The sequence below is a fragment of the Puma concolor genome, chromosome A3 (assembly GCF_028749965.1).
Source record: "Puma concolor isolate L17-30 chromosome A3, mPumCon1.1.hap2, whole genome shotgun sequence".
Classification (NCBI taxonomy): Eukaryota; Metazoa; Chordata; class Mammalia; order Carnivora; family Felidae; genus Puma; species Puma concolor.
In genome coordinates this window covers 24,031,841-24,055,336 of record NC_141669.1, presented here as the reverse complement: position 1 = coordinate 24,055,336, position 23,496 = coordinate 24,031,841, and the positions used below count along the sequence as shown (strand labels likewise).

The window sequence follows — 23,496 nt, the reverse complement described above, 5'->3', positions numbered from 1 at the left end:
TACCAGATTAACTTTCCTGAAGCACCGCTCTGATGATGTCACTTTCCTGCTCAAAAACCTTTCCAAACATAGAAGTGAATACCTCCAGCCAGGAATGAAATGTCCTATATGGTCTTGCCCCACACTCGCTGCCCTAGTCTTCCTTATGCCCCAGCCTTGTCTTCAGGTAGTACCCCTTTGCAGCCAAGTGTCTCTACACATTTTCTACGTTTATGCCTTTACTCCTCTTCCCTCAAGCCCCGCATGGCCAGTTCTGCCAATATCTTTGTTTTTCTCTCCCTTTAAGACCTAGCTCAAAGGTCATCTTCTTTATGAATCTTCCCAACTGAACCTAATGTCTCCTTCCTGGAGCCTCCCAAAGTGCCTTACCTGTAGATGTCTTATGACTTTATAACCTCTGCTTTTGATTGTAGTTATTACAGTGATCTCATCACCCCTACTGGACCTGGAGTTCCTTAAAAGCCAGCACTGTGTCTGGTTTATGTCTGTGTCCCCAGGGCAAAGCCAGTGCCTGGATGTTTGCTCAACAGTGGAATCCAGTAAATGAAATTTGAGGGCAAGAAAGAGTGAACAGGGAGCCAGTGAACAAATGGATTTGGTTCAGTACCCCACTGTCTGTCTTCTTCTCTTCCTCCCCCTCTGAGTTCCTGAGCTGTACAGCTTGGCCACAATGCACGCTGATCATGTTTTAAGATAAGGGATACAGTGGGATAATGAGAAACATATAAGGTAAAGAGCACTGGTTAGGAATCCAAACCCCTGGAGTTTGATTTGGAGTTTCAAATTAAGATGTTGGACAAGTCATTTCTCCATTTTGACTTCTAGTCTGCTTCTTTAGGAAAGTTAGGGCATCATATTACGTGATCTTTAAGTCCTGTCTAGTTCTGATATTTGATTCTATTCCCTTTCTTCTACCTCTGTACCCATCACAAGAATACCTCTCCCATTGTAAAACAGAGTAATAGTATAGATTATTTACTGAGGGTTGTAGAGCACTTTCCACTAGCCCATCTGCCATGCTGAAACTTCCCAACAATTACAAAGGGTGCAGTTTGCCATGCTGACCCCTGGTCCCCAGTCCAGCTCAGAAACAGTCTTGCACTGACCTCATCCTGATTATAACTGGAAGTCACATTTATCTACTTCCAGAATATTGCAAATCTCCAATTCCTGACACAATACCTTCTCCTTAAAGAATGCTTCTGGTAGGGATCCCTTCTTTCATCTGTATCATTCTCTACTGCTGACTGCTAGTTCATTTACGTACCTGGTAAATTGGGTTGTCTATAGAAGGAGACCAGCTTGAAGTGCTCAGGAGTGATTTAAGAGGGCTGAGCACTCATTAGCTGGTTCCCACTGGAGGAGTCAGGAATCTTGGAATAGTCTTCCACTGCAAAAGAAGCAGCATCAAATGGTCCAAAACTTCAGTGCAGAAGTGTGACAAGTGAAATTAATGCATCAGAAGGAATGCCTGGAACAATAAAATGGTGCTGTGCTTTTATGCTGACAGTAATCCCCATGAATACAGGTTTCTTGTAGATCACTTGGCCTATACTACTGGAATTAGGGTTGGCTTGCCCCAGAGGCATATTTTGCCATAGGCACGGCACGGCACCAGAGAGGATTTGTAGGGCTTTCTTTATGTAGACCAGTTACAAATCCACATGACGCATAGACTCAAGAGCTGAAATGGATCTTAAGAGATTATCGAGTTCAGCCAACCCTTCTCACTTGGTTTTATAAACGAGAAAACTGAAACCTGAGAAAGTTAATGCTTTGCACAAGATCACTCAGCTAGTAACCAAAGGAGCATGAGCTGTGAACTTGACTACTACATAATAAGTGACCCAAATGCTGCCTCTCCAAGCTGTCAAGGAAAACTTTGAACTGGTCAGAGTTATTTGAGATTATAGAGCCAATCCATACATTCCTGAGAAACTCTGAATTGGCCATAAATTGAGTGCTAAGTTGGCTTGAATGTGATATGGAGAACTCAGCTTTTATTTAAACTGTGACCTGTAGGGTGGCCTGAGATGCCCCCAGAGTGTGCTTTGGTTTGTAGTGTTTGGAAACACCCTACATGGATGTTTACAAAATGGCACTAGTGTCCTGGCTCCATTCTTGGCACATTTTGGAGGCAGCGACTATTTAGGCTGTCCCTCTACACCAGGCTGTAAATCCATCAGAACATCTTAGCATCTGGGTTGGGTTTCTCATGCTGGTTATTATATGGGGATTAGGTAATACCCCCTATTTTTCTCCAATTGCCTGTGAGACTTTGTTAATCATGCCTATTGGCTGACAAATAATCTGTAAGCTATCATCTCTACTTTAACTTAGAAGACAGTTGAAATCAAGTAATTGATAATTTAATAGGGGCCTTCCTCTCCACCCAAAACTGGGTAAAGTACTCCCCATGCTTATCTCATATAATCTTTACAACCACCCTTTGATATAGGTGTTTTCATTGACATTTTACAGATGAAGAACCTGGGACTCCAGTACATAGAACTAGTGAGACAGGGAACTAGGGTGAGAGCCTTAGTAAGTCCAGAATTACCATTCTCTTGCTTCAGGCTTTGCTTTTCACAAAGATGATCTAAGAAAAGGGAAAGAGGGTTGTGTGTATGTGAAGAAGGTGAGAAAGGCCTACACCATTGCTGACTTTAGTGCCATTGGTCTCTATATCCTGCCACGAAGATGCTGCTGGTGCTATCTGTACACACCTGCAGAGTCACCTTGTCTGTCTCTTGCCAGGCTCCTTCCTGCTCCTCAACACCTCAGCAAACTCCAAGCACACCATCCTGAGCCCATGGATGAGGAGCAGCAGTGAGCACTGCAGCCTGGCTGTCTCAGTGCACAGGCATCTGCAGCCTTCTGGGAGGTATGTCGCCCAGCTACTGCCCCACAACGAGGCTGGAAGAGAGATCCTTCTGGTACCCACTCCGGGAAAGCATGGGTAAGTCCCTCCCCATGTCCAAAACTGATGATATAAAAGGCCATTTGGCTTTTGGCTGCGAATTTCCAGAATCTGTGACATCTACTTAAAACTCACAGTCATCTTTCAATGGGTAGGGTCCAGATTGAGCCATTATTGCTAATATTCCCAAGGCAGTGTCTCGGGCACTGTTCTGTAGGGCCCTTTGGCTGCCCAGGCTGGTGGTCCTTCCAGAGGCCAGAAGACCAGCTGGCAAAGTGGGCATTTAACGAGTGGGTGTTAAAGGTATTTATTTCCCAAAGTACAGATGGAGCCAAGAAGAAAACAGCCAAGGGGAGTGTTAAAAGGCCAAAATGAAAGTAATTTAATATGCTGGAAATGGGATTTTACCATCAGGACTTGAGCAGGTAGGGAAAGAGCAAATCATTGTAGCCACCTAAGCAGGTTGTGCAGGAGTGTGGGACCCCAGAGCAGAACTGGTCAGGGATACCACAGTGGTATCAATTCAATAGAGATTGGAACAAGCTTCATTCCAGAACCTCTGAGGCTTACACAATACTGAAATCACACCAGATACCCATGTCCATGAGCTCCTCAAGCTTCCAGAATATATTCACTTGCTTACTCAGTGATCCACTGGGCCTCTAGAAGTAGTAACATTGGAAAGCAAATTTGAACCAGGGTATCTCTGTGCATACCTTTTTTTTCTTATTACATAAGAATAAATGCCATCATAAAACCCCACTTTTGAGGGGCCCCAGATCTGATTAGTTTATAATCAAGGGTGAAAGATCTTTCTTTGTGGCATGTTTACAGAAGATAGACTTCAGATTTCTATCTAAGCTTAGAGTTAGCTTCTTTCTAAGAAAATATCTTTCAGAGGAGTCCCATCTGAACAGTGATATTACCCATTGTTTACCTCCATGGTGTGCTGGGTCAGGAGGGGATAGCCTGTCTACTGCTTTTCCAAAAAGCTCTATGGCCTCCTTAATAATTTCTTGAAAATCTCCACCCTACTCTCCTACTGCTAACTCATCTGTATTTAGCTGTGCTTCAAAAAACTACAAGCTCCTACAGTCCCAGGAGGAATAAAATCTTAGCTTCAAGAAGGATGTTGTCCCCATACCTAAACTCTATATCCATCTTCATGCCTCTGAAATGCCTCGTTGGGCTGGATGGGAGGGTCCATCCAGCCAAGTACCAAGTACCAAGTACCAGTACCAAGTGCCTCTTCCTATGTTCCCCAGAAGTTAGGAATGTTGGGTGTCCGGGCTGCCTACTGTTTTAGATGAGCTGTCCTTGGGGCCGAACTTCCTTCCAGCATGGCCTCCCTTTCTTGGGAGAAGCCCAGATGGTAAGGCCTCCCATCCATGTGCAGGGCGGGTGCTGGCCTCTGCTGCCATGCCATCCTGTAGGCGTCTGCCCAGTCTCATGAACTTGACTTCTGCACTCAGCATTCTTGCCCCACCAATCCTGGAAGAGACCAGACAGCACTGCTCAAGGCTGCTGAGAATTCAGACCATCAATCTGTTAAAGTGTGTGGTTGGAGGCTGGGACTCATTGATGTCACAGGGTGAAGTGGAGTTCAGAGTCTCCCTGAAGTGCAGGCTGAGAATGTGCATGCATGTGAAGGAAGAGTGCCAGAGGGATTTCAGTGCTTTCTGAGTAGCAGAGCCTAGTCCCCTGGATAGCATGGTTTGGAAGACCACAGCTCCTCCCAATGACTAGCCATGGGGTCTTGCAAAGACGTTTCCCCTCTTTATCTTCCTATGCATGCAACTACCTGGTGAGTTCCCACTTAACAAATGAGAAAACTGAGGCAGAGAGAGGAAATAGGAAGTGATATGGCCCAAAGTGGACTCCAGATCTCCCCTTCTCTCATTAGTTCACTTTCCAGGAAACCCATAGCCTCTCAGCAGGAACTCAGAGGGAAAGGGCAGGGTCAGGGAAAAGGAAATGGAAGGTGAAAGAACCTTACAAAAGAGATCCACTAGATCCTCTAGATTTGAGACAGATGAGCACAGGGGGCATATGATGGCCACCTTCCCTTCATAGACAATGAGAATAGGGAAAGGAAGACAGCACAGTGTGGGCAGGCTGTGATTCTCCCCAGTCTCAAGGCCCATCATGCTAGCCATTGCATTTTTTCCCAGAGCAACTCTCCCACTGTAGGAATTGGCCTGCCCCCTGGAAAGTGGTTGTTGAAGCAGGAGAAAGGAAGCAAGTGTGCTGTGGCAAGCCCCCTGACTTGATGCCTTTGCTTGGGGCTGCCCTACATCTACAGGGCCTTTGCATTAGGCTGAGTTCCAGGCATCTCTGTGTAGAGATATTCTCCCTTAGTCCTGACAGAGCCATCTTGGAGTTTGGGAATGAGCAGGAGTGGTTCCAAATTGAAACTAAAGATGCCTGAGACAGCCTCCCCACCCCTAACAAAATCGATGTGGTGAGGATAGAAGGTGGCAGCTGAAGGGGCAATCCACAGACTGTCCTGATGCATGGAGGAGCTGTGCTGCCCCAGGCATCTTGGCAAGCTGCAGGGCACAGGCACTTGTTCAACACTTCACAGAGCTCTAGGTATTTGTGTAGAGTTGGATCTGGGTTGCTCAGCCTCAGCACTATTGACATCTGGGACCAGACAATTCCTTCTGTGGTCACTGTCCTGTGCATGGCTCCCCAGCTTCCCAGGCCTCTACCCACTGGATGCCAGTAGCATCTCTCCTGGTCATGGCAACAAAAATGTCTCCAGACATTGCCATATGTCCCTGGGGGGCAAAATTGTCCCCTTTGAGAACTACTGAAATAGCTAGAGAATTTTAGAGCTGGGAGGAACCCTGAGATTTACCTCAAGATTCAACCTTGTCAATTCTCGGGAGTGGGGACTGAGGCCCAGAATGGGGAAGGGACTCACTCCATGTCATGTGATGAATGCCAGTGTTGGTAGACAGGTGTCTTCAGCCCTACACTCAAGTCTATGTGCCAACCACTGTACTGATTCCTCAGTTACATAGATCTGTAAGGTGCAGTCTCTACCCTTAGTAATAATAACTGCTATCAACACTTTTTAACACTTCACAGATGTGACTTCCCAGTCAACACTGTGCACTTTACGTGTATTTTCTTATTTAATACTCACCAACACAATGAAGCAGTCACTGTTACTATCTTCCATTTCACAGATGGGGAAATTCAGTAAGATCAAACAACCTTCCCAAGGTCACTGGCTAGACAAGGTGCAGGAGGTCTGAACCTAAGCAGACTGACTTCAGACTATTTTTGCCCATTGCTGGAAGAGCTCAATTAGGCCATGTTGCTGCAGCAAAAAAATCAGTATTCTATGAATCAAAGCCCTCAGTTTAGGTCCTAGTTCACTATTCCTCAGTTTGGAGAACCATTACTCATTGGGTACTTTCTATTTGTTAGGACCATACAGGTGCTAGATACAAAAGACTAGCCTTTGATGGTCTATGAAAGGATTTTCCATGAATGAGCTCTATGACTTCAGGGTGAATCCCACCCCTACTAAACCTCAGTTTCCCCATCTGTGAAGTGAGGATGATGATGCCAGCCCTACTCATGTTGTGCTGTGGAGTTAAAGGAATAAAAGACGTAAAGGGCTTTTCACACTAAGCAGGATGCACATGTAAGAGACCATTATTTAATACCCTAATCTGCTCTGTTCTGCTCAGAATTGGGGAACACAAAGAACTAAGACTCATCTGCTCTCTGATTGTGGGGTTGGTGGCAATCTCAAGGATCCTTTGGTTTTGAGGTCCTTGGCACTTTGCCTCACTGAAGTTCATTCCCTTTTATGTCGGAGACGACCCGACAACATAGTGCTCCGAGTGGTGAGGGGGACACAGTGAAATCCTGGTGGTGATGACAGTGATAATTACAAATGGGGCTGGCTTCCTCTCAGGACAGAACATGGGTGGTTTGGGGACTGCTATTTGCAAAACAACATTCTCCATTTGTAGTAACAAGGGAGGAAAGTGTCATAACACAGTCAGCTGGGGAGAGCTTGACTCATAGGAGTGGGCTGGGGAAGGACAAGCCTGAGGCCACTGAGTCCCCCAGACACCAAGTCGTGAGTACGAAGTGCAACACTGGGGGAGCAGCAGCCTGCCTGGAGACACCGGAGGCAAGGACAGGCAGTCGGGGAGCCCCAGCAGCTGCTCCCTTCCTTGCCTCCTGGAAAGCAGCCACATACATGAGGTCTAGTGAATCACAGAGCATGAGCGCCCGCCTCTGCCAAGGAGGCCTGGCTTTGGCCTGGGTCTCCCAGGGGATGCAAAGTGATGAGTGCCTGGCCGGCTCATCTGCTCCTCTGCCCTGCCAGAATGGCCACAGGAGCACGGAAGCGGAGAAATGCTCTGTCAAACAGCCCAGCCCTGCTGGCCACAGAATCCAGCAGGCATAGGACATCTTAACTAGAAGTCAGAGGTTACAAAGTCCCCATGAATTGAATGAATATGATAATCCCTATTTAGAATGGTGAGCTGTGAAATGGCATAAGGAAAATGGTTCACGCTGTGCCAACCATATTAGGTACTTAACACATGCTAGATGCTTTCCAGGGTATCCGTCCCTCTAACAACCATGGATCCTGTGCCTCCCAGGCAGTAGGTGTTGGGAATACGCAGCCAAAGAGGGCACAGGCACAACCTTCAGGGAACATACAGTCCAGTAAGGAGGATTCAGCACGTGCTTGTGCAGATGGCTTTAAATGGGGGCCCAGAGATATTAAGGTGCAGAAGTTGCCAGTGTGACATCGGTGCCCTCCTGGACTCAGGACCCCAGGCTCAGGGGGTGGGGGTGTTTGGGGTTATAGGAGTGCCTCCTCAGTTCCTTCCCGGACACCCGAGCACACACCTTTCTCCTGCAGCCTTGGGTATCCGGGGACTTTATTGTGTGTGACCAGAGCTACACAGTGTGTAGAGGGAAAAATTGGGCCCTGAGGGGATAGAAGTTGCCAATCATTTGAATTACTAATACTTGAAAAGATGCTTTAAACCTAAAGGATCTGGGGATACTCAGGCTTGAGCCACGATAAGCTGTCAGGGCCATTCTGTAGCACAAACAAGGTTCATCACAGAAGGTGGCCAAGAAATAAGTCTCCCCTCAGCACAAAGCTTCACCTTTCTGCAGGATCTTAACCCCTACCCTCAGAGGAGACCTGAGTTCCGTCTCTCTTGTCCACTGGGGATGCCAAGGCCCTGAGGGGTGACGTGACGTGATGAAGGACAAAGTATGAGCTCTTGGTCCTCCGGAGCCCTGCTTTCTTGTACTCTCTTCTATCTCCTGGCTGAACAGCTGCATCAGGAAATCCTCAAGCTCACTGCCTTCAGCTTAAGATCCGCAGCCACCCACCCATGGTGAAGAAAACCCTATGTCCGTGCTGGGTACCAACGCAGCTGCCATATTTATTTAGACCAGTCAGTTCTGGCCAAAGATACCAGCTTTAAAACCAGAACAATCCTAATGGGAGAGCTGCCAAAGTCATTTAATTCAAAGCAATATTGACTTGTGGGTGTGGCAGTGCTGTGTCAGTCCTGGCTCCCCTGCTAATCTGCGGCTCTTCCCAGCCTCAGTTTCTTCCCTTCCCAAGGAGAGAGTCCAGCTGCATTCTGTCCCCTTCCTCATCCTGCAAGGCCAGCTGCCTCACCTCAGGTGGTCACTGAGGACTGGGGTAGCAGGAAACAATTTTCCCCACCCCGGAGTCCTGCTCTTTGTCCCCAGTCTGGCTTACAGGACAGTTACCCCCTCTTGACGCAGAGACCTTCTGCTGCAAATGTACAGAGCCCTGAATTCTCCTGTAAATAGACCGAATGGTCTCAGCAGGCTGAGCGAGGGATAGGCTTCGGGCAGGGCAACATGGAAAGATGCCACCAGGCATGTGCTTCTGAAAGGATGCCTGACTGCCAAACTGTGCCGGATTTAACTTCAGTTGGCCCAGGGTGGTGTGGCAGGTCTGGCCAACACAGGGAGATCAGGGGCCTGTGGCATTCAGCACCCTCCAGCCAAAGTCCTCCTCACATCCTGCCTGCGTGATAAACGGGATCGAGAATAAAAAAGGTGATCATTTATTGAAATTGATGCCCTCAAGTGGCAGTGTCACAATGATTTAATTTCAGACCCAGCATTTTCTCCCTTTCAAAGTCATTCAGAGTGTCGGCTTTTCTCTTTTCCCCTTGGTCTGAATAACACACTAATAAATATACAATAAGGGCTTTAATGTCTGGGTGATTTACACTAAAAAGAGAGAGCCATTCAGAGGCTTTAAAGACAATTTTTAAAAGCCTTAACACCCACACCCAGGCTTGTCAGGTGCATATTTCCAGGACACCTGGTCACAGGAATAGTCACACAGGTTGTGGTTCTCTGAGCATGAGACTTGGGTCTTTAGTGTGCTTGGAAGTAGCTCCCACACACAGTGTGAGTTTAGGCAAGTCTCTGACTATCTATGAGCCTCAGCTTTCCTATCTGTAAAATGGTAATAATTTGCATGCCTCATGAGGTTGTTGTGAGGATTAAATTAGATGACATGCAGAACAGGTGCTAATAGTGCTTTGTTCCTGCTCCTGGCGGCCCCTCAAAGGGGCAGAGGAGCAGGGCTGGCCTTCCTCCAGGAAGCTCAGGGCTGTGTGGGATTGGGTATGAGGACAGCCACAGTTTCACACCCCCTATCCTCATAGTGACTGCTTGTGTTCCCTAAGTTGGGCCCCAAAGGACCAGTCCCATTGGCTGTGCCTGGATTCGCTGTATTTCTCATCCCTGTGAATAGTATTGTTGAAGCAACTACTGAAATGCTAGTCCTCTCTAGAACACTTGGATTTGAAGCCATTAATATGATAGGTCTCAAGCTTTGGCGGTACAATTCAGAACCACCCATTTTATAAAATTTGTATAGCTTAGTCCCATGCAGAGTGATTCTGATTTTATTCATCTTGGGAAGGGGCATGAGCATGAGTATGTCTAGAAAAGGACACATGGATTCTGGTGTGCATCAAAAATTAGAAATCATGGCAAATACCTCACCTTAAATTAGTTGATTACATAAGCTGGTAACTGTCTACAATCATTTGCTAAATACTAAAGACAGAAGGTTGGAAGAAAGCTAGGAGAAATGAGATACACTTGTGTGCAGGGTGTAGAGTCCTATTTCCCCCTCACAGGTACACATGCTAGTTGACAAGGTTTCCCCCTGTGGCCTGATCCTGCCTGGGGGGTCCCCATCTGGAATAACTGGGTAAACCCAAGGCTATTTAAGGGACTGGTCTCCACCAGTGCATCTACTACACATCTATCATTCTCTCTCCAGAATTACTGTGGCTTTTAAGGCCTTAGGGGACTAGGAAGAATACAGGGTGGACTAGAGAAAGCTGGACTTTTCAGAGTCAGAGAGATTCTCCATCCATCCATCCATCCATCCATCCATCCATCCATCCAAACATCCACAGCCACATTCATCCATCTACCCACCATCCATCTCTAGTCTTCAGAATGTCATGTGTTGACTTTCATGTAGGTCCCAGGTTAACATTGGAGCATGGCACTCCTTTTTGTTCTCAGGGGATAGATACTATCCTGTTAGCATTCATAGCAACTCTGTACAGTGCATGTTCAGGTTCCAAGGTGCACCAACTACCATCAGCCCAGCAACTCATTTCATCTTCATTTTGATCTGTGTCATATATTATTTTAAAAAATTTTTAATGTTTATTTTTGAGAGAGACAGAGACAGAGCATGAGAAGGGGAGGGGCAGAGAGAGAGGGAGACACAGAATCCAAAGCAGGCTCCAGGCTCTGAGCAAGATCGTGACCTGTGCTGAAGTCAGACGCTTAACCGACTGAGCCATCCAGGCGCCCAGTGTGTCATATATGTTATTATCCTCATTTTACAGATAAGTAAACTGAATCTCAGAGAGGTTCAATGATTTTCCCTTTGTTATGGGGAAACACATAGAGAAACACATATCTTTTGGGTGCTTTTTTTTTTATCTGGCTCTTGTTGTTTCCACAAGGAGGCATTGTACTGGAACCCTGGTATCATGTCTGACTCTGAAGAAACTGGCACCTGTTCTTATCCAGTCAAGCAAAGCTCTTCTCAAGAAGACTCAGCTGATATTTGGTCATCTAATTCTGAGCCAGAAGCCCTGAAGGTCGAGACCTCAGGCTGTGTATCTTCTTACTCCTTGCACACGATGCTTGCCTGGCACAGCATCTGGCCCATAGTAAGTGTTCTTTGTTAGGTGCATGGACACCAGGTCAGTTTATGGTAATCTACGATGCAACTCTTCTTAAACCTGAGCTCTGAGTCTAAGACTTAAAGCCCAATCCGAGATCATAGAAGAGTCTCCAATCAATAAGAAGATGAAAAGTATTTTGTTCCCACCTTTTGCCCCCGCCCAGGGATACATGTATAATCCTCTCTGGGGTTCAGGAAGCAGCTGTCAGAGTGCACCTCAACTGTGAAGGTTGCCACTAAGTACAAAGGACAATTCCTTTCCTGGCAGGTACAACTTTTGCTCATGATTGCTTTCATTGATGGGCGTCAAGAAAAATAAATGAAAAGACCATCGGCTTCTGCCAGTTTTGACCTTTGAGATTTGACAGCCTAGGGCTTGTAGGGGGGCTCTTTTGAGCTGGTTGCTTTCCTTTTTCCACTCTGCCCCGGATATTTGATGGATTAAACACTAGGAAGTTGAGAGAATGTGAATACGTCTAACCCCTTGGCTTGTCAGATGGCATCTTGGAAAATCCCATAATGATAAATGTACGTTGTATGCAAAAAGAAGACAAAATGCATAACAACAATCAGGTTTCATCTAAGAAGTGTTTGTTGACCCTCACCTTTTCCCAGTGGGGAGGGAGATATTAAAAATAGGTGGAGGGGGGCGCCTGGGTGGCTCAGTCAGTTAAGCAGCCGACTTCAGCTCAGGTCACGATCTTGCGGTCCATGAGTTCGAGCCCCACGTCGGGCTCTGGGCTGATGGCTCAGAGCCTGGAGCCTGCTTCCGATTCTGTGTCTCCCTCTCTCTCTGCCCCTCCCCTGCTGGCACTCTGTCTCTCAAAAATTAATTGAAATGTTTAAAAAAATTAAAAGAAAATAGGTGGAGGAATTTAGGCAATAAACCATTAACGTCAAGCAATTCACTCATTCATTCCATCAGGCATTCTGTCAACAAACGTTTATGAGTTTTGGTTGAACTCTGATGGCTCATCCTGCCTTCAAGGAGGTCACAGTGAGGTTTAGTGTTAGGTGACAAGGGACGGCTGTGATGCTGTGGGGAAAGGGCTATAATGAGTTTATGCATAGGACGTGTGCAGAGGGGTGTGGAGGAGTGTATGCATGAGTGTGCTGCTGGCTGGTAGGCAAGCTGGCCCAGAGAAGACAGCTTGAGCTGGCTCTGAAGGGAGGAGGGGCAGCAGTCAGGGGGGAAATGAGCCAAAGGCATGCATGCATAGAGGGACCATGTCCCAAGGCCCAGCAACTTGAGAAGTAGGTGGTGCTGGGGCTACATGATCATTTAGCCAGTCTGCCCCCATCCAGTCTCTCAGAGTTCTCACACTTCGTACGAATGTGCCTCTGGCTTGCGTAGTAACAGTACCCATCCCTTCCTCACCAAGGCAGTCTCCAAAGAGAAGTCTCATCCCTGGACCCCCTCCCCCACCTCTTTCTGTAGCAAATGTCCTTCTACAAATACTCAAAAGATTTCACCCCGAATCCAGGCTCTTTTCTGACTTTCTCTCCCTCTATTAGTTTCTTCCTCCCTAGTGAGGACTCCAGATTCCTATAGACAATCCATCCACGCACACAGCTGATTTCTGCCCCAGCACAAGTGGACTCAGGGTGCAAGCTATTTACACTTTTTGGCTACAGTTGGCTCAGACTCTAGGACTTTTCTGTCACCCCTCCCCTCCTCTTCCTTTGCAGCAAGAGTAGCTAAGGTGATTATTCCTTATGGATTGCCCTCCACTCCCGTCTACACCACAGAGACCCTTACTCATTCTGCAGTGTCCAGTTCAGTGTCTCCTCTGATTCAGATTCCATGGATGGCATCAGCCTGTGGCCTTGTGATGATCCAGCTACAAGGCCCTCTCCCCCACTAGTCGACAGGGATCCAGCATCCTTCCTTTCACTGCTGGCCCTCAAGTGCCAGCATGCAAAAGATGGGGAAAGAGTGAAGCTGCTGGCCAGGTTGAGCAGGAGCTCACCCCACTTCTTCTGCTCCCCTTAATTTGTATAATTATAATAATGGAAAGGAAGAAGAGTGTTGTAGTCCATTCTGGCTGCTATAACAAAATACCAGAAATGATAAAAATCTATTCCTGACAGCTCTGGAGGCTGGAAATATAAGACGGGATGCCAGCAAGGTCATGCTTTGGTGAGGGTCCTCTTCCTGATTCACAGTTGGCACTTTCTCACTGTGTCCTCACATGGTGAGAGGGGCCAGGGAGCTCTCTGAAACCCCCTTTATAAGAGTGCTAATCCCATCCATGAGACCTTCACCCTCATGACCTAATCACCTCCAGTGGCCTTACCTCCTACTGCCAACATTTTGGGTTAGGTTTCAGCATAAGAATTTGGGTCCGAGTTGGGGGAGGCATGTTCAGACCATAGCAAGAAGAGAGGGATAGTTGCTTGGAATTTGCTCAGTGGTGCCAAGCATTGTTCTAAGTGCCTTCCACGTGTCATGTAACTTAATATTATGCTCACTGCCATTCAATGAAGGAGGCAATTTTATTACCTACATTTTACAGTGAAGAAAGTGAAGCTCAGTGAGGTTAAGTAACTTGCCCAGGGTCACACAGCTAGTAAGGAGCAGACTACATCTGAAGCCAGTCTAGCTCCACAGTCTACACTCCTACCATGCTCCCGGCCTCCCTATCACCAACCAGTAATTAAGAATATATTATTATTTGTGTATGATGATACATATGTAACATATCATCACTGTATGGTCTTCATAAATACCTAGCTACATCTTTTCTGTGGTATGTATATAATCCTTCCCATCCAAAAATAGAGGGCAAAGTTCTAAGGCTTTTGGCCCAAGGAAGAACATTTTGGAAAGTGGCCAGCCTTAAGAATAGGAACTAGAAAGCCTGCCCTGCAGAAGGTTATATATAGAAAGTCCAACATGGTCCCAGCTTCCCTGTTTCCTGAAGATCTAGGCCAATCCAGGCCCCCTTGCCTGGGGAGGCCAGGTCTCTGTCTGTGGTGAAGGAGGCAGAACCAGGTGATGAAATTATCTGCTCTTTTAGTTGTAACGCAGAGTCCAGGGCACCGGTGTTGATGGCAGCTGAGTAAAGAAACGCCATGAGCTGCATAATAGCCCAGCTCCACTTTGCATTCACTCCAGGCCTCAAAGCAAACCTCCCTATGTTTCATTACCTGGCCTGCTTCTGAGTTTTCTTTTTTCCCCTTTGTTTTGTTTATAGTACCACACTCATGTGTCTAGATAAACTCCTTGTTTTTATAACAGAAATGCATTTTCTTATGGTTCAGAGCCTTAGTTAAGAGCCATATCAACCATGGGACTTTGCATTTAAAAGGCTTTGCAAAATCTACATGCGGATTTGGTACAATGTCTATTCCTGAGATGATCTTACACCACTAAGCTCCAAGAAGGAGTCTTCCCACTGTTGTCAAAATGCTGATCGCTTTCCCTCCGTCAATGGGTACATCTTGTGGTTGTGAGAAAGGGGAGGGTACGCAGTGAAGGCCACAGCTTTTCAAGAGGGAGCAGGCTGGGCCCAGGGCATAGGAACTGCCTGTGAGATATTCACCCAAGGACTTCAGGTTACCCGAGCGTCAGGGGCCTCCCCGCACCTCTCAGGGCAACTTAGAACAAATGACTGGCACACAGTGGGAATCAAGAGAGGGCCGTGAGCCATGTTGCTTCCCTCGTGGCCCTACTTCTAGACTCAGATTTTGTTCTTCTCTGTCATATTATACTGTGGAATGTTCCTTGAAGTCTTTGAGAACAATAACCTCAGTGACTCCTCCTGGGCATTAGGAAGTCCCAAAATAGAGCAAGTCAAGAACTTGATAAGAGAACTAGCAGGTGAACATTGCACGTTGCTAATCTCCTGCTTCAGATCCTTCAGTAAACCCCTGTGGATCTCAGGATCAAGTCTGAGCTCCTTTTCAGCATGGCACACGACCCCAGTCTGGCCCTCCCCGTCTTGGGCTTACCCCATTCCTTTGGACCCATGCTTCATTTATAATAAGCTGTTCAGTTTCCCTAACTGAAGCCAGCAGTTTCAACCCCTCTTCCTTCCCCCACCTCTTGGACCACCAAGTGCAATCTTTCCCCTCCTTCAAAAAAGAATCTCTTAGCTCTCAAGCCTTTCCTGGGACTCCAGACCCAGTCCAAGCAGTGTTGATTATTCCATCCTTTACACCCAGTTCTGTGGCTTGTTTCACATCTCTGTTACTGTTCTCAGCCCTGAGGCACATTTGTTCTTTTACAGGCATTTCTCACCAATTAGACGTCCTAAGAATAGGGATGGCATTATTTATCATTGTGTCTCCTCTGCCTTGCACAGAGCCTGACCCACAGAGTGTGTTCAAGAAATGCTTTTTAAATGAACAAACCATCAAATTAATTGGACCGGGAACTCTGAGAATTTGAGATATGGTTTTAAGAAAAAGATGCATCTGGAAAGCTCTTGACCAAAATCCCATCTCCATCCTCCTTAATATCTCACTTCCTTCTACTCAACCCCAGGTATAATGACTGTTCCTCAGCCCACACCACTAAGCAAATGCTGGCATACATCAGCCTTGAAAAATAAGATGTTTCCCGTACTTCCTGATAGCCCACTCTGGGATCATCTTAACCCCCTCAATTTTCCAGACAATTTCCTATATGCTTCCTGTGTGTTTTCTTATCTTCCACAAGAATCTTCTCCTTGGTATTCCCCCCTCCAACGTCTTCCTCTTCTTAGTTTACCTATATTTACATTCCCAGTTAAGCACACCGACTCCTGTTGGTTTTTTTTTTTTTTTTTTATCTTTTCAGACAAGCTAGGATGAATTCCTATTGTGTTCTCTCCAACTATTCCTTAAATATTCCCTCCATTGTTTGTTTGGTTTTTTCCAGGACTAAAATCCCTCAATGACTGCATGAAATTCTATCATTTTTCTATTGGATGTTTACCTACAGGCCTCAGAGTGACTCCTCTGTCTGGACTTTTTTCTCCTGGTCACTTTCCCTAAGGAGCCTCTTGGTGCTCATTGAGTCTTCTCAATAGACACAGATGATTTTCATTTATAAAAATCCTCACATGTCTACCAACTTTCTTGATTAACTCTCTGCTTTCCTGTCTGACTTAAGGCTGGCCTCTTGGGTTTGGGGTCCTGATGGCATCAGGTTCATTGTGTATGTGATTGAGCCAAGAAATTTGATGATTGGCAAAATGGGAGTCCAGATAGAAATAAAAACTTCTGTATTGCACTGTCCATGGTCCTTGAGTCCTTGGTCTTTTCCTGTGGCTGCCTCTCCAATTTCACATTCCCACATGACTATTTATGCTAATTTGGGTTAAAGGCATACTCTAGCCAGCAGAACTAGAAAAATAGTTTAGACATAGACTCATCAAGCAGAAAATAATCTTAAAAGCCATTGAATCCAGTCCCTTTACCTTCACTCCAAACCAACGCAAGAGCCTCTTCCAAAGCTCATCTGACTTCAGCTTACCTGGTTCCAACCAATAGGATGCTCACCTCGAAAAGCAGACTGCCCCCTGTGAGCCAGCTTTTGCTGCCAGGAAGAACTTGCTAGTAGCCCACTGCCTTTGTCATCTTGAAAAGTTGTTGAATATTTCTGAAAAGTTGTTCAATTTCTTCAGGTCTCCTGTATCTCATCCATAAAATGGGAATAGTAATACCTATCTTACAGGAGCTTTTAACAGTGATAGCTAATATGCATTGAGTGTTTATCATCTTCTTAGCACTGAGGTATATAATTGAATTTAACACCACAATTTTCCTGTGAAGTAGTACTATGATTATGCATATGAGGCATCTAGGATAATTTGAGCAGATAGTGTATGTTCCCTCTCCTATTTCACGATTATCTGGTTGATCTTATATTTGTCCTCTGGAATCACATAGAACAAGCCTACTTTCTCCTAACAAGGCAGTTTTCATTTCTTTGAGGATAGTTCTCATGTCTCTTCTTAACTCCCCTACCACCCCCTGCCCCCACCAGGCTAAACAATTTTAGTTTCTTCTACAGCATATTTTCCGGAGCCACATTCTTCCCATATGACCTTAACCAGTGAAGTGGTCGGGGTGGGGGGGGGGGCAGTTCTTCAATGATCTGGAAACCTCTACCCACCAGTGTAGCATAAGCTTGGCTCACTCTTCCCCTGAATCCTGCTGCATCCTGCTGTTTGAACCCCAGGCACCCTAAAGTTAGCAACCAGGAAGGCTGCTGGAGCATTTCATCAAAACCATTTTCTAGACAATTTGTGTCTTTTCTTCCCAATGGAGAATCCTCAAGTTTCTCTTGCAGGCAAAGGAGGCCTTTCTTGTTTGCTATTGACATTCCCAAAAATATCTGATTCAAAAAGAAATTTAATTTTGTCCCCAGCTTTCACATCGTCTAGCTTTGTTTGTCATCCTTGTGGTCCGCCAGCTTTGCCCCTTTGTTCTCCTAATTGCCAGAGACATTTTTATACTGAGTAAATTGCATCAGGCTCACTGCAAAATGAATCAATTTGGGAAGAGTATGAGCTACACTGTTGTCTTAAGTGTGCATTAACATTTAGATGCGTTATTTAAAACGGGTCTGGGGTTAGTGCCAGGGAGATAGCTTCATGACTATTCTGACTCATTCTCTGCAGCCAGACTCCACTGAATGGAACTGAGGAACTCTGAAACCCATCCCAGCCCTCCATCCCTCTAGGGAGGGCTTGAACTAGGTGAGATATTTTAGGAGCTCAGATTTGGGAACTTGATTGACAAACTGAGTTTGACTTGGTGATCTCAGAGCAAAACACAGCCAAGCGTAGTAGCCAATGGAGAGGAGAGATCCTCTTTCTCTCTCATCATACATCAGGCATGCACATGACATGTAGGTTTAAGTACAAATCACATAGCCAGAAGTCTTTGGCAGTAAAACAAAGCATGCACCAAAAAAAAAAAAAAAAAAAAAAAGAGACACCAGCCAACCCTCTCTAGTAAAAACTTAAAACAATGTTCTGAAAGCCAGTGAATAGGAAAAGCTGCAATCCAGATGATCATGTGGTGATTCAATGAGCTAATTCTTTTATCATCAAGAGGGTCAGGTAATATCTCCATTAGTAGCAGAAGGTTTAAAAATTGGAGAGAGTGGCAACACCAGGACAATTGCCTGATTTATGCTTTTTCAATCACCTGGGCTTATAGCCTAAACTGGTAATGGACTCCATCCATCAAAAAATTATTCCATCTGGCATCCTGGTTTCTGAAGAAATCTGGACGTCCTCATAGAGAATTGGCCAAATGATATAATGCGTGTGAAAGGCCTTAGCACAGTGCCTCGGTAAAAGGTGGTTGAATCTGTTTCGTTATGTTCAGAGATATGGTACATTCGATACACAAGAGAAATAAAACATCAATTGTTTAATGCCATAATTAAGATTCTGAAATCCTGAGAAGTACAGCTATGAAGATCGTAAGGGTAGCACTTTCTCAAGGAGCTCTTCCCAGACACTTCTGTCCCTGGGCATCTCTTCTCTTTCAGCCTCTAAGGTCCTTTGTAAGTAACAGCTCCAATCCCATGGAAATTCACCAGCTTTGTGCATTTCTGCCCATTTTTCCCACTAGAGTCTGAACTTAGACAAGCATACTCAGTGCTTGCATTTTGGTGTCCTCAAAGTCCAAAACAGTGTCTAACACAGAAACGGCATTCAATAAATGTTTGTTGACTGAACAAGTAGAACTCAAAAATATTATCTTGCTGCTTTCAAAGTTGAAGTAGATAAGGATATCTTACATCTTTCTGCTGGGAAGGCCTAAAGCATTAGGATCCCTGACCAGAGATAGAAAACAACGCATAAAGACTACTACTGCCAACCAGTATATTGCCTTGAAATAACAATAGCTACCGCTTGTATAGCACTTAATATACAGTGGGTATTGTTCTAAGTGCCCTAACCTGTATTTATTCATTTATCTTCACAGTAGTTCCATGAGGTGACATATCATTTTCATCCCCATTTTATGGATGAAGACACTGAACTTGTCAACAGTCCTACAGCTAGAAATGATTAGAGATGGAATCTGAACTCACAGGGTCTCACTCCAGAGCCCATGACCACCACACTACACGATGTAACGTCTCCAAAAGAGATGTGAGAGGGGCTCTCCCCAGGCCTCCCCCAGGTAGATCACAGGTGGCCCCATCAGGTGGCATGTCAAATAGACAGGAGACACCAGTGAGAAGAGACTGTCTTCTCTATGTTTCACCTGAAATGGCATCTCCACTGCCTACCCAGGGACATATATCATGCAGGGCAGAGAAGCAGGTCCCTTATTTCAGCTACCCTTAGCCCTGGGAGGAGGATGCTATGCAAAGCCTCAGCTATGGTATTGGTTTGGGGAAAATTAAATCAGAACCTTTGCAGGCTTTCAGTGAGAATAGGAGAGAAGTTCCCTGCATAGCCTGAGGACAGGAGTGGAGAGAAGGAAGAAGAGGCATGTCAGACCTGCACTCCATCCAATCCCCCTTTAGAGCCCTTAGTCCTTCTATTTATAGGTGAAATTGAATAACAAACCACTAAGCAGATGGACACATACATAATGTATTATTAGGTAAACTGAGGCAAGATGGAACTAACATAGTCTGCATGCATTCTGGCTGCTGAGCTGGGACCCAGACTCCAGCCCTCTCACTGCTGGAGCCCCTACTCAAATCCCTGGACCCTGCTCTCTCCTCCACCCTGCTCAGTCAGGCTTGAACTGGCCTTATACATCAATGTGAATAGGATTCTCAAAAGCTTTAGAGGAAAAGTGAAAAACATCTCTCTCTTTTCCAGTTGGTTTATGAAAATATCTTCCTCTAATTGAACTTTCCCCTCTTGCATATGCCTTTTGATGGCTGCATTTAATTGCCTTAAACATAAAGCTGCTGTTATCAGAGACTTCAGAGTTACATATGCATCTTTTGTGCTGAAACTGTTTTACCATCTGGTTCTAAAGCAGCTTATAGGTTGATTTTGATAAGAGCAATGTAGGTGCTACCAGTCTTACTATAATTGGTTGTCTGCTTACATGATTGGGGAATGAAAATTATTTATTGATTCCTGATTCAAAAAGAATATCAACAAATGTGTTTCCCACAACCACGATTCCATTCTGACCCCTCTGTCTTGCTGAGATTATGCCCCCATGGCCCACCCCTTCCCCTCTTTCCATCCATGGTTGCCTTTCTCTTTGTCTTTGTTCCTTCCTTCCTTCCTTCCTTCCTTCCTTCCTTCCTTTAGTAAATGTGTCAATTAAGTATTCCTCTACTATTTCAGGGAAGTGTGCTATATGGTGGGAATTGAGCTGGGAAAAAGCAGAAACCACTGCTGTCTTCATGAAGCTTACATTCTAGAGGGGGAAATGAATGCTACATTACTAATGACATGTACAGTCATGCAATTACCATAGTGATACATGGCGAAGGAGTACAGCTTCTGTGAGCTTTTATAAGAGAAGGACCTGACCCAGGCTGAGGGATGATACAAGCCTTCCTGAGCAAGTGGCATTTGAACTGAAGTCTGAAAGAAGAGTGGTAGTATGACAAAGTGGCAAGACTCTTTCTGGGAGTAGGAATGGCATATTAATGCCTGGAAAAGAAAGATGTGACATTTCTGAGGAAATCAAGGCAGATTCATGCACGTGGATCTGAAGGTGAAGAGAGGCCTGGCTGAAGAGAAGGATGGGGAGAAAGACAGGCGGAAGAGGCACATTCAGGAATACAACCTTTGTCTTAAAACTCAAGGAAAGTTGATGTAGAGTTTTAAGAATAGGACTGTGAATGAATTGGAGGTAGGGCAGGCATGGGTATGAAGATCCCAGACCTTTGCAGCAGCCCAAGGGACAAGAGGATAGTCCTGATTAGAGAGTGTAGATAGAGAGAAAGGAGCGGGTTTGTACATATCTATGTGCAAGGTGCAATAGGCAGGTTTAGTGATGGATTGCCTTGACCAATTGGGTGGATGGAGGCATTCACTAAAACAGGCAAAAATGAAGGAGGCCCATGTATGGAGAGGAAAGTAGAAAATGTGGTTTGGAGATGTTGAGTCTTTAGTAACATAAACATCTAAGTGAATATGCAGGTAGACATAGGGGTCTGGAGATCAGAGAAAATACCTGGGCTGGAGAAAAAAATAGAGGAGTTTTGGTATGTTGACAGGACTTTGGAGGCAATGGGAACATGTTAAATGCCTAAGGAATTAACCGGCAATGAATCATAGACCTAAATGTAAAATCTAAAACTATAAAAATTTCTAGAAGAAAACACAAGAGAAAACCCCTGCAAACTTGAGTAAGCAAAGATTTTTTAGATAGCACACAAAAAGCATAAACTTACAAAACAAAACATTGATCAGTTGGATTGGAATTTCTCAAAATTAAAAACTTGCTCTTCAAAGGATTTGATTTAAAAAATATGAAACCAAGTCACAAAATTGGAAAAAATATTTGAGATTATACATATAGGTCTCAAAGGGCTTGTACCCATCCAATTAAGAAGTGGGCAAAATATTTTAATAGACACTATGCAGAAGATATAAAATGTCCATTAGTCATGTAAAAAGATACTCAATATCACTAGTCATCAGGAAAATTATAATGGCTAAAATTAGAAAGACTGACCATACCAAGGGTTAGTAAGGATGAGACGGAACTAGAACTCTCATATACTGCTAATGAAAATATAAGATGGTATAACCACTTTGGAAAATAGTTTAGAAGTTTCTCTAAAAATTAGATTACACACCTACCATACAACTCAGCTATTTCACCCCTGGATATTTATCCAAGAGAATGAAAATGTAGGTCCACACAAAGACTTGTACATTAAAATTTATAGCAGCTTGGGGCACCTAGGTGGCTCAGTTAAGCGTCTGACTCTTGGTTTCAGCTCAGATCATGATCTCATGGTTCATGGGTTCAAGCCCCGTGTTGGGCTCTGCGCTGACAGTGTGGAGCCTGCTTGAGATCCTCTCTCTCTCTCTCTCTCTCTCTCTCTCTCTTCCCCTTCCCCACTCACACTATCTGTCTCAAAATAAATAAATGTCAAAAAAATTTAAAGATAAAATTTATAGCAGCTTTATTCACAATATTCCCAAACTGTAAATGACCCAGTTGTCCACTAACAGGTGAGGGGATAAACAAACTGTGGTTTGTGTATACAATGGAACACTATCCAGCAACAGAAAGGAATGACCTACTAATACTGACAACAACATGGGCAACTCTCAAAATCATTATGCCAAGAGAAAGAAGCCAACCACAGAGACCACATAGTATGTGCTTCGATTCATGTATGATTTTAGAAAGTGCATCCAATCTACTAATCTACAGTGACAGAGGCAGGACAGTGGTTTTGTAGGAAGTGTCACAGGACTGACTGCAAAAGGGCAGAGAACCTTTAGGGTGTGGTGGGACAGTTGGTTTTGAATGTGGTTATGGTTCCCTGGTGTAACAACTGTTAAAATGCTTTAAACTGTACACTTTATTTTTTTTCAGTGTTTATTTATTTATTTTGAGAGAGAGTAAGGGGGAGGGGCATAGAGAGAGAATCCCAAGTAGGCTCTGTGCTCAGTGTGGAGCCTTACATGGGGCTCAATCCCACAAGCCAATATCCAGAGTCAGATGCTCAGCTGGCTAAACCACCTAGGTGCCCCTATATGATACACTTTACATGGATGCCATTTATTGCACACAAATTATACCTCAATACAGTTGACTATAAAAAAAAAGTACCTAGAGAGGGAATGGACTGGGAAGACAAAAGACCTGAGAATAAAGGTAGGGGAAGGGAGGCAGTGAGGTGGGTATACATGTGTAGACAGGTTGAGGAGCTTAACGAGATGTGAGAGGTGGCAGCTGGAGGAATCAAGGCAACTTATTCATGTCTTGTACTTTGGTGTGACTTTCATGTCTCAGATACCATTAGTCAAGATGGAACCCCTGGTTCATGAGTTATCTCCCTCATAAAGGCTTCCCAGGAGACCTCAACCACTCTGTTCTCTTCTCTTCTCAACTCTGTAAAACTGTCTAGACTACAGAATAATACTCCAGGGTCCCATCTGATCAGATAATGCCTGTAGGTTGCTATACTCAATTCTTTGTTTCCTCAGTCTACCAATATCCAGTGCTATTTTTGTTTACAAATTGTTTCAGGTGTTTGTGGTTTCCCCAGAGACTTTTCTTTAGCTACTAATTATTGAAGTTTTGCCATAAGCTGGAAGCTTTAAAAATATTGTACATATTAAGTACTTGTAATAACTTATGAAGTAAGTGTTATTAACTTTAGCTTGTAGGGAGGAAAACAACTAAGGCTCAGGGAAAT

At 44.9% G+C, this 23,496-nt stretch overlaps 1 protein-coding gene across 1 annotated transcript in view; it reads left to right on the top strand.

The window, feature by feature from the left end:
* The window catches only part of ALK (ALK receptor tyrosine kinase), a 684,520-nt gene that overhangs the window by 365,444 nt on the left and 295,580 nt on the right, over nucleotides 1-23,496 (top strand). Inside the window, exon 4 of the mRNA XM_025927337.2 lies at nucleotides 2,758-2,959. Coding sequence (XP_025783122.1) covers nucleotides 2,758-2,959 — 202 coding nt within the window. The remainder of the gene's footprint in view (nucleotides 1-2,757; nucleotides 2,960-23,496) is intronic.